The sequence below is a fragment of the Apteryx mantelli genome, chromosome 6 (assembly GCF_036417845.1).
Source record: "Apteryx mantelli isolate bAptMan1 chromosome 6, bAptMan1.hap1, whole genome shotgun sequence".
Lineage (NCBI taxonomy): Eukaryota > Metazoa > Chordata > Aves > Apterygiformes > Apterygidae > Apteryx > Apteryx mantelli.
In genome coordinates, this window is record NC_089983.1 from 46,409,518 (window position 1) to 46,421,296 (window position 11,779).

The 11,779-nt window shown below is 43.2% G+C and overlaps 1 protein-coding gene across 12 annotated transcripts in view; it reads right to left on the reverse strand.

Moving 5' to 3' along the window:
• Positions 1–388: 388 nt before the first annotated feature.
• Positions 389–11,779, reverse strand: part of GTDC1 (glycosyltransferase like domain containing 1) — a 195,259-nt gene continuing 183,868 nt past the window's right edge. For all 12 annotated transcript variants that reach the window (XM_067299402.1, XM_067299410.1, XM_067299407.1 and 9 more), the window contains 3 exons: positions 9,228–9,298; positions 8,442–8,533; positions 389–1,556 (listed from right to left, as the gene is read on the reverse strand). In XM_067299402.1, coding sequence (XP_067155503.1) covers positions 1,440–1,556; positions 8,442–8,533; positions 9,228–9,298 — 280 coding nt within the window. In that variant the 3' untranslated portion in view covers positions 389–1,439. The remainder of the gene's footprint in view (positions 1,557–8,441; positions 8,534–9,227; positions 9,299–11,779) is intronic.

Genomic DNA, 11,779 nt, shown 5'->3' on the forward strand with positions numbered 1-11,779 from the left:
TAGCGCTGAACCGGGGAGCCAGGGAGCTCGGGGAAGGGATGGTGAGGTCGAGAAGGACGCTCAGGCAGGCCGTGGGGTGACGGCTCGCCGGCAGGGAGGGACGAGCTGCCCAACAGGAGGGAAGCCCAAACCTCACCTGCCCACCAAGAGAGGTGTCGCCGGGCTTTAAATCGAAACAGCTTACCCAGGATCCTCCATGCCTCTTCCCACAACGGAGCTGAAAATCTTGGAATTGCCGTAACGTTTTATTATCATGTGCGAAGCAGATTCTGCTTCATCAGATAAAGGCACAATTGCATTCATTGACTCCGGCACGGGGAAATGCAGAGTGATAAACACACAGATAGATGTACACACTTATACATGAATGAGATATGCTAATTAAAAATTGCAGTGGGCACTTTATTAAAAATTTATTGTACAATCTACATCTTCAAAACATTTTACATCAACAAATACAGCAGCTTGACTGCTGGAATCTAAGTGATTTATCTTTAAAAGGCTGCATTCGTAACTGGATGCACAGATCCTTGATGAACTGCAGCTACTGGTTTTTATTGGAAGTATTTTGACCGTTATCTGTTTGTTCTCCATCCTTGAGAGAAATAAAACAAGTGTCTCAGCTTTCATTTTATCGGATAGATGGCACCACGTAGCATATTTCCCATGCTAGTTTGAATTACAGCTGTTTATCTTTCAGCTTTCTTTAAGATTAATTAAATGCAAATGTAACTCGGTGAATCATGGGATTACCTGCCAGACCCCTTATTAATACCTTCACTTAAAAACCCCCGGTGCCAGCGAGTCATTAATTTGCAAAAAAAAGAAAAGGAGAGGAGGGGGGGGAAGCGCGGGGCCGCGGCGGCGGCGGCTGCCGCGGAGCCGGGTCGCCCCCGGCGCCTCCTCCCGGGCCCTGTGGCCCTCGGAGGACGCGGGACGGCTCCGGCGCTAACCTGCCCGCCTAGGTGGAAAGGCGGCCAAGCGCGCGCGCGCGTTTGAAGCCGCGGCTTGGCTGCCATCGCGCCGGCGAAAAGAAAGCGCTCCGGCACCGTGTCATCCAGTACAAAGGAGAAAAACAGATTCCACCGGAAATTCAATGTGGCACCACATATGGGATACATGAGTGCGGTTATACAACAGGCCACATATTTTTTTCCTTTTTTTTTTTTTCTGCCTGTTTTTTTTTTTTTTTTTTTTTTGAACAGGCTCCTGCATGTGATGCCGAGGACATGTGTAACCATCACAACGTCTCCACGAATCTGTATTTAATTTGAGCCGGGGTGGTGGCAGGGATTGGAGATCTGAAGCCGCCACAGGTTTGTGGCAGATGGCTCTGTGTCAGCTATGACAAGCAGCCAGGCTCGGCTTCCTCTGCAGATTTTCTTTGCTCTCTGATCAGGTAAATATGGGCACGCTCTGGAAAGTTCTGCGATTCTGCCTTAGGCTGCAAGTTTGTGACTTAGCCCCATCTGTCGCAAATCTTCCCCGGCTTCCGCGGCGAGCAGAGACCTGAATTCGCCACGCAGCGCTGCCCAGGAGAAGCCGGCCACGGCGCCCTGCGAGCAAGCACGAGAGAGAGCGGGTGAGGCGGCGCCAACCCTGCCCGGCCGCCTGCCCGCCTGCCTGCCCACCGCTGCCGCCGCTGCCGCCGGACGCTTTGGCGCGCTCGGATGTCGGGAGCGGTGCGGCGGAGCTGCTCACAACGCTCTTAGCCAGCGTTTCTTGCAGATAGGGCAGCTTTAACATCGCCTTTCCGGCGCGTGGGAGCGGGCAGTCCCCCCGGGGCCACCACTGCCGGCCTCACTTTTGGCCTTTATTTTAGTGCAGCTTTGGAGAGAATAGATTTGCACGCAGGTTTTTTCGCACGCTTCATGATTTGCACGTTGCAAATATATTTGCACGTCCTTGGCAGCTAAATGAGTGGGTGAGTGTCTGGGTTTTCACTCTAGCAGAGCAACATCATAACATAATATATACATATATATCTATAATTTTGGTGATAACTTTGCAAAGGTCTGGGCAAATACCTTTCTATACCTTTTCTTAAGGTATAGAGCATGTATCAGCCAACGGTTCCTAAATAAGCAGAGACCAAATCAGCAAAAGTAGCAAGGTTCTCATAAAAATGAAGATCTTCCCCTGAAGGAGAGGCATCAGACCAAGATGTCAGCAGCAATATAATATCTTTTATGCTATAATCAACTTTCTTGTTTCTTGTGTCCTAAGAGCAGAACTAAAATAATTAATATTCACCTGATCATCATTAGACTTCAGAGTTAACCTTTAGAATTTAATAAGGACAGTTCTGCTGCTTCGCGATAGTTGGAGTTGGAACAGACAGGATTGATCTGGTTTACATTTTAACATTTTTTATATTACCTTAACAAAATTAAGAACTAGAGATTACTATTTGGCACAAAAAATGAGATTTGGAGTGCAAGAAAGCATAGTGATTTTCAGAGCCAATTTGTACCGGGTCAGCTTTACTCTGTGACGCAGCTCCTTCCCTTTGCAAGTGAGTATAAGAGAGGAAGAGTCAAGCTGCAAAGCTGCTTGCAATACAGCATTTTCTTCATTTTAAAACTCATTTCTTTCCTTCTGTCTTTAAACAAAAAGAAAAACACCAAATGTGGGATGCAGTTTTATACAAGACACCCTTTCTCTAGGAAAGGATGGTTCAGACCACGCTGACCAACTGCAGCCGTAGGAAAAGAGTTCCAGGCCCTCTTTCTCAAGGTAATTTGGATATATTTTACTGGAAAGAAAAAGTTTTCATTCTTTCTGCAACTTTTCCTTCAAAGTCAATCATATTCCTTTGACCCACTTCTCCATCTACCATTCTGCAGCAGCTGTGCTTCATCCGCCACTTTTCATTTACTTTCTAAAACTAAATTGGAAGCTATCTAATATTGTTATAATAAAAAGTTCAAAGTCCTTGCGATTATGCTGAAAGATGGACACAAAACTGCCTTTTCTTAATGAATGCTTTCTTCCTGCTCTACAAACGTAGCCAACTGCTATGAGCTGCGTACCAAAATTCGTGGAGTGCTGAAAGCTCCTAGATATATACCCCCGAGGCCAGAGAAAGCCAAGCCCTGGGAGAAGTTCAGCTGCAGGAAAGGACAGTGGCTCCTCAGGGTTTCCCAGGCTGGGTATATAAATCGCTGGGTGCCAAAAGGACCTGGAAGGCTACTTTAACAGCCCCTGCTAGCTCATGTCTTCTGCAGTGAGGATTTGCATTACCTAGCACACCTCGCTCCACCATGGCTGTTTCCAGGCCCATGTGCAGCTTTAAGGCCTCAGGTTGGCCCAAAATGCAAAAACTGTATTCCACCTTCCTCATCTTCCCACCCTTGGAAACATCCTAAGCTAGCCGGATCTTCAGCCGTTATCAGCAATATAGATGGGAATGAAAAATGTCCAAACTTCAGAACTGACCTGGATACAACCCCGAGCAACCTAGTCCAACTTTGAAGTTAGATCCAGCTTCAAAGCTGGCCCTGCTTTGAGCAGAGGCTGGACCAGATGACCTTCAGAGGTGCCTTCCTAAATTATTCTGATTCTGTGGCCTAAATAAGTAACCGAAGACTTCTTTCACATAGGAAATCCTTATCTCACATACACTTTACTTAAGGACCTGTCCCTAAGCAGCTCTTTCCAGCACTGACACAGAGACAGGAGAGCATGAACACACCATCCTGCACTCCAGAGTTCCCTGCTGGCAACAACGTTGCCCATACAGGCATATTTAGAATATTTTTGAAACCACTTAAAATTACGTTCCCTGGAAAATTAGCATCTTTAGAGGAAAACACAAGTTTCCCACTCGTGCTTCCAAATTCCTACTCACCTGTACCCACTGCTAGCTAGGTGCAAGCAAAAATACAATACTGTGCCTTCTTTCTCTGCTCTGCTGATGAGTGGAAGTCAGCAGGATGGACAGAAATATTTGCACTAGTCACACACCCTATAGAGCTCTGAATTAATTTTAGCGGCTCGGGACAAAAGATCTGGAGAGCACTGTAAACAAACATCTGCTCAATATACATTCGTGGTTAAAAAAGTAAACAGCATGTTTGGCTGCCTAAGGAACAGGTTGAAAATTATCACAGAATACATAAATTGATGGCATGGTCTAGAATACTCTGTAAAGTAATGATCACCCCATCACGACACAGCTCTCGAGCATCGGAATGGGCTGAATGATGGGAGATGAGAACGTAAACACGGAATAACATTCACGAGGAGAGACTGAAAAGACCAGCATACTATAAGTGTTTGACAAAAGTTTATAAAATAACGAATGGCATCGAAAAGATGAATTGGGAACTTCTGTCTGCAGGCAAACAACTCAAGAACGAGCAGACCCTCAATGAAAATGAAGGTAGGGAAACGCTACACTGACGAAAGGAAATGCTTCTAACCAAGTGTGCAAACACGCAATGAAGCTCCTTGCTATGGAAAGCCATCGAAGACAAGAATCCAGGGTCCTGAGGACCTGATGTCCAATGGGCAACTACTATATACAGAACAACAACAGCTAATACTAAAAGAAGATTATGAAAGTTTATAAAATCTCCAATTCCATTGTTAACCTCTAATTGTGAAAGACCAAGAGAAGATCTTTCATACCCTATAACTACCTACGTCCAGGATCCAATACCTTCTCCCACTAAACATGTGATGTGCTGATCCTGAGCAGCAGTTAAACAAATGGCAGGAAAATGAATTTCTCGTGGAGTTTTGCAGGGGAATGGGTGGGGGTAAGGGCAGAGGAAATGCAGGAATCTCCCCCAGCTCTTACGTGGTCTGTACGAGGACTACGAGGAACTGCAGCATGTGGCTAAGAATGACTCCTGCCGCCTCCCTAGCTGTGCTGAAATAGTCAAGCTGGATGGGAAGCAGTTTTCCCGTCTACCTCAGTTTTCCTGGAATATCAAAAATATTGCTCTATCTCAATCAGAGCAAAAAGAAAAGGGAGAAAAATGAAAATTTTGTTAAAACTGCCCTGCACAGCCAAATCCTGAGACTGGAAACAATTCAGATGTCTAAGGTCTAAGTGAGATCTTAATTTGATTTTACAGTAGTTCAATCCCTTTGAATTCAGGAGAGGCACTTATCTTACAGTGGCGTAAGTGAGAAAAAACCCATGCCGTGTGTCTTTCCATGGGCAGGTGAGCTCCTGGAGCGTGATGGAAACAGCAAGATGAATGTCAGAAAGCGGGCCAAATTCTTTTCTCCATTAAACAAGCCTGAGTGAGAGGAGATTTTTTCTGCAGGAACCCGAGCCGAGAGCATGTCAGCCGGCACTCATTCAGCTGGGAGGGCTGGGAGAGATTATTTAAAGTTGTCAGCTCCTTCCATGCCTGGCTTTTGGCAACTCTTCTTGTCCCTTTCCAGTGTATACTTTTTTATACATACTGTTTTAAATTAAGAAACTGAAAGGAGGGAACTGAAAGGTAAATGTAAAGCTAATAATGCAGAAACAAATGTTTTGTCTCTTTTTAAAAAAGCCCTACTTGGGGAGCTTGCAAACCCTGGCAGGTCCTATGGCATCCTCTGAGGGAAACTCATGCCCTGAAGTTGTTCTTTGCTTCATTCTGACGCTTAGTTTGGCAACCACAAATACCCAGAACCAAACAGAAACTTCTGATTCACTGAAACTAGACTAGAACAAATTTTTGATAACCAATACAGTGTGCTTCCCGCAAATCTCCATCTTCTGCTAACAACCAGGAGAAGGCAATATCCAAATTGCAATGAGCCTTTGGCGCCAGGAAAACACACAGGGTGAGCAATACATCACTTGGAAAGGCTTTCATAGGTGCTTACATTATGCACATTTTTAAAAGTCTGCAAGCCTGAATCTGCTCCGTAGAGTTGAGCTATTGCAATTTAATGTGTTGGTCTGCACATTTTCACAGGGATACTGCACTGTGTCCCGTACCTAACCTGACTGCCCTGCCGCCATGCATCTTCCTTTTGCCCCTGACTCCGTCAGCACAAGCGCTGAGGACAACCGAAGCAATAACTGTCTGTTATTCACAGCTGCCTGAACGTTTTGGACATCCTTAATAATAAAAAAAGCAACAGTAGGTAAAAAGATAACCCAGGGTACTTCCGATGATGATTACGTCCTGATCTATAAAGCAGAATCCCCAAACAGTGAAGTACTATTTGCTTTTAAAGCATTTTTTTCCTTTCTTTTCAAGAATTCACAGCTATTTGATGAACTTCGGGTATGGAGCACATCAGAGGGATTTCCGAAAGGAAAGTAGCCCGTTACTACGCGTGGCTGTGCTAGGCGCCGCTTTCTCTGCTCCCCTACAGCAGAGGATACCATTCCCGCTGCTGAAGAGCAAAGCGCGGCGCACCGCTCACGGTTGCACTCCCCAAAGCAGCACCCTCCTAGCTATAACTACACCCGCAGCCCAGCCCCAAGCTGGCATCCTTCAGAAGGTTTTACGGTGAGTTTAGCTGCAAGATAAGGAATTAGCGCGTGTGTGGGTGTCGGCACGAAAAGACAACCCCGATCGTATTCTCAGCCCCCAAGCCTACGAGAGACAACGGGGGGCGGCTTTTCAGCGGCCGTCGCGGGCTCCGGATCAGGCCCTGCTCTTCTCGCCTGGGAGCGGCGCCCCGTTCGGCCGAATCGCTGCCTGTCGCACGCCGTGGTTCAGGCGGTCACAGCTCCGCCACGGAGCCGCGCTGCCAACAACGCACGAGCCACGGCACCAGCGACCTTTTGTTTCGCGGCGGCCTCCAAATAATTCCAGGGGATTTTTTTTTTTCTTTTTTTTTTCCTTTAAAAGAAGGCACTTGGTGCAGATGAGGCATTGAGCTTTCGGGACTCGCGCACGCCTCGCTCCCTGCGCCGCTTTTCAAAACTCTCCTCGTTTTACCTCACAGCTTGTTCCGTCTTTGCTTCCCAGCCTTGGCTTTAGGGAGGAGCTGGGGAGCCGCGTGCGCAGAGAAGATCCGTGCGAGCACGAGGAAAAGCCGAGCTCGAAGCACCGGGAAGCGCCGAGGCAACCGCCGAAGGGCTGCTTTCGCTTGGAAGGCACCATGCCTCGCTCTGCGATCCTACTGACTCCAGAAGTAATGCTGAGCACTGGAAGTGTTCAGTCAGCATTTTAAACTATTATGAGCTACCTTCTGAACCATTGCCAAGTTAATAGACAATGAAAGATAATGAGCTTGAAATTGGGTGTTAAATTGCATTTTTGGTTCTCTCCCTTTTTTTTTTTTTTTTTTCCCCTCGAAGTTTAACTGTTTCCTGCAGAAACACCATCATCTTTGATGTATCATTATGCAAATGTCTATTTTTAGGTCACCAAAAAAGTCGGCCACGGGTGAAACTATCCCGCTCGCCCGAGAGGGTAGAGAGGCAGCCGACACACGGCAGGACCCGCGCGGGCAGGAGCGTGGGGAAGCGGCCAGTCCCGGCGGCAGCAGAAGCGGCCAGATTAGGAGGGAGACTACTCGGCCTGATCATTCACAAAAATGCTACCTGCAGCGCCTTCGTCGTGCACGGGGAACGCGCCTCCGCCCTGTACACAGCGCAGCTAGGACTGGAAAAGTCCTACCTGAGCAGCCAACGGTGCAAGCTGACATATTAGCATGCAAAAATATAGCGGGTGTTTTAGAAAAGCCCCATCACCTGATCATAGCTTTTCGCTGAAATAGTATAAAATTTAGTGCTTCCCCTACATTCACATAATGCAAAAATAAAGCTGGACTCCTAGCAATACAAATATGCATCTGAAAGGCAGTCTGGCGTTGAGCACCTGATCAAAACTTGCATGGCCGGTCTACCACTTAAGCTCTCCTTTCTCTAAATAAATAACTGGAAAGAATAAGACAGGATAAATACCAGTAAATTACGCTTCCAGGAAACTTTTTTTATGTTCACCATACCCTAAAAAGCAAACTTTTACCTCATTTAAACAAAGAGTCAAAATAGTCGTGATTATCAAAATCATTCAAATATTTCCAAAAGGCAGAGAAAGCTTACCTGAGACCAGTCACCTGCATTTTTTGCGGACGGGAGATTAAATTAGGATAGGAAGGTAGGCTTATCCTCATTAGTATAATTGTAGTATCTTTCTTTTATTTTCCTTTTAAACTAATGAGTTACATTAATCCAGGTTCATTTTTATAAGCCTCTTGGGTCCAAATGTAAAGGACAGTCATTTTAGAAAACAATAAATTAAAAAAAAAGCATGTAGCATGCATTAAGTGCACGTATTTCATAAGACCTAGGTTAATACAACTGGCATCTAGTTTAATTAATCCTTGTTAGTGTAACGACTAATATCCCTCCCTAGCATGTTTCCTTTAAACATTAGTATGTTAATTAAATGTTGTTTTTTTAAGGTTTTTTTTTTCCCTTTGTACTTCAATATGGCATTATATCATGTAAAACTATTCTGAACAACTACCTTATAGAGATGTTTCCTTACAATGTCTGGTCTCTTGCAGAAATTCTGAAGCCTTTTAAAAAGCTGTTCAGGTGTAGAATACAGATATTCAGCTGCAGGAAAAACAGATACATTTTTAATGAAACAAAAACCTCAAAGCACACACTCGATATTAGTCACTTTACTAATTAAAAATGCATATTGCTCTGTGCCGCCTCGTGTTTTACATTATTTAAGCATGATTTTATAAGGTTACCTCAGCTCACAAGGATGTTTAATGCTAAATAAGACTGTGTAGTTGTGCTGTTTAGACATCTCCTTTGGGTGATTAAAATACATTATTCTAATGTAACACAATGCATATGTGATACATTTAGTGATGAGATTTTTCAAAGAACTGGTCCTACATTAGTGCGTATCCTGCACCACAGTTGCATACTATTAAGTATTAAATTGTTTAAATAATTTGGTGTGATTTTCAGGCCTCCATTTTTCTCTGTGCATCAAAAAAAATCTGCAAACCATTGCAGCATCGCTGACCTTTTTACAAAAATCTATCATTATGGGTTGTGTATGCTAACAATGAAGAATGCTATTTCAAAACTTGCTTTTGTGTTATCTTAAAAGAACAGATGGTAAATATAAACTTCGTCTAATGTATTAAAACACATAAAATTTGCCTTAACACTAACATGTTGGCTTGCCAAATAAACAATTGCTTTTGCTCAAGTTCATTCTCAAACTTCATATTTCAGCATGAATCACGTATTACATTTCGACAAAAGGACCGTGCCGCAAAGCAGCTACCTGGGAATATCTCTGGGTACACCAAGGCTTTGGGACACAGCGGATAGCAGCCGCAATACACAGCTTCCACCCTGAGGATTAAAAACAGTAAACACATGAACAAGACGTTAGTGAGCCAAAAACTTATTCTGGTGCAAGAGCATGGAGGTTGACTACATATAGCACAAGTAAAACATTTTTCTGCTCAGCAGCACAATCCTTCTAAATGCCAAAGTTGCTCTTTTTAAAGAAAATTTTATTGATCATATGAATTACATAGAACAGAACAGTGAGCATATGTTTTGTGCGCTGAATAAATCAAAGCGCAGCTCTGCATTTTTTTGTTTTTTAAATACTGTTTAACACATTTTATAATCAGCAGACAGACACATGTAACAACATGGTGAAGTATGGACGGCTTTGCTTAATAATGCTGCAGAAAAACAAGGGCATACGTACGCAGGCTTCTATATGTGCGTCTGTACACACAGATGCACACCACCAGCACTACCTGGCAGGACGGACGGTCTCCCTCAGCTTTAAGAGTCCAAAGTTGCCATCCAACGTAGCCTGAGAACGACTGCAGTGTGCTTTGGGCTGGGATCTTTCAGCTTACGCACACCATTCAGACCATTTCCTTCATTTTTCGGGACATAAACTTTTGTATTTTTTCATAAACACCGTCGAGATTCCTTTGCCAAAGCGCGTAATGCTTGGCGCTTTTGTTTTCTCAAGGAACAATTCGCATATCTGCTGTAACATCAAGCCCAAGTATTTTATAAGCGCGACGCAACGGCACAAAGTTTTCCAGTAGCAAGTCTAAAGAGAAGTCGTCCTATTCATGCTTGCGTTCGAATAGCTGAATGGGTTAAAGCATCAAGTTTTCAGTTTATTTTTTTTGCATAATGACCATTGATCTGACATAATGTTCCTCTGAAGATACAACTGCAATTTCTGTTGGCCAGAAATTACATAGTGAAATTCAAAACACTTCTTAAAATATGTTTATTTTATGAGAGCCTTTGAATTTCCTCCAACATGTTGACCATACGAGAACTTTATTTTTAACTTCAGCTTCCCTCAGTCCCTAGAAAAAAATCTGAAATCCTGTCAACGTTCACCTTCTTATTTTCAGTGACAATTCAAAAGGCTTTCGCTATGTTCAAGTGCATATTGGCTTTGTTACTTTATTACAGGCAGCCAGTCTAGCCCAGAGTGAACTGTTTCCTTTAGTTCTGCTCAGTGCTGAACAGGAACAAAAATAAAATAAAGAATAACACAGTCAGCTTCCATACTAGACAACTCTGCTTATCCACAAAAAACAAAGATATACATTTCTCTGCAAATGCTTTGCTAAGTAACGACTGCTATTTTTTTCAGAAACTTTTAAAATTTGTAATTTATGGTTTTTTAAATAACATATGCACTTCAGATTGCATTTTAAACATTAACAACAATTTCAAAGTGTACATCGTCTAGCACTATATTTTTTACCAAAGGGAAATGTTTCTGATGTGTGATTTAATTGATGATTTCAGTTCTTAAATATTGTGTCATATGTCAAAGCAAATAGATTTTTAAAGTTTTCTTTAATCTAGAAAAAAAAAAAAGAGTGAAACTGTGGACATTTCAGTAATAGCTTAGATCACTAAGTTATGTTAAAATATTTGCTTTTTAATCGTATCGTCTGGATGAAAAAAAAAAAAAAAGAACAGCTCCCTAAAACAAAACTGCAGGCCAAGATGCAATCTGAGTCATCGCTTGAGCATGCAATTTCCCCTTACGAGAACCTCGATCTGCATCACGAATTAGTAAAATCGGAATTCAATACTTCTGCAGTTTGCTGGATACAGGTTAAGATTTGGAATTCTTTCATTTGCAAACGGTCTTATTTACATAGGCTTTTTCAACCTTTTCACACCAAAGTTCCGGCGCGTTTCCGGAGCGGTTCGGATTGCCGGGCGGGAAGTCCTGCTCCCCGCTGCATGACACCTTTCCAGCTCACCAGCCCCGGAGGTCAAACCGAACCGGGCTGAACGCTCCCTCCCCAGACACGCACAGACTCGGGACCAAATACAGAAAGGGAAGCACCGTAAATCCCCCCTGTTTTGGTCATTTTCCGGAAAAGTATCATATCATGACAATAATACAATTATTCTCCATTCCACTTCTTAAGCACTACTAGTTAAATAACAAATAGAGCTCCAATTGATCTATTGTTAAAATGGCTAGTAAATGACCTTTTTATTCCAATTAACAAATCATCTGCTAAATCTATGAATCTTAATATTCAGATCTATTCACTTCAATTCATACAATTTATCTGCAAATAGTTGTTGGGCTTTTGATTCTAAATATAATTAGCTGATAATTTTGCTTGGCTGAATTACTTTTCTGGAGGGCCTGCTAAGGCTCTCAGTCGCATTATCTAGCAATAATGAATCTGATAGGTGAAATTTTTTACTGTAATGAGGATGAGACACAGTTGTGACACCTGAGTCTAGTAATAACAGAAGACTGCTAATTATCGACAGCACTTTTTTGTGTGATGCACAGAGAAAAAAAATCCCTCA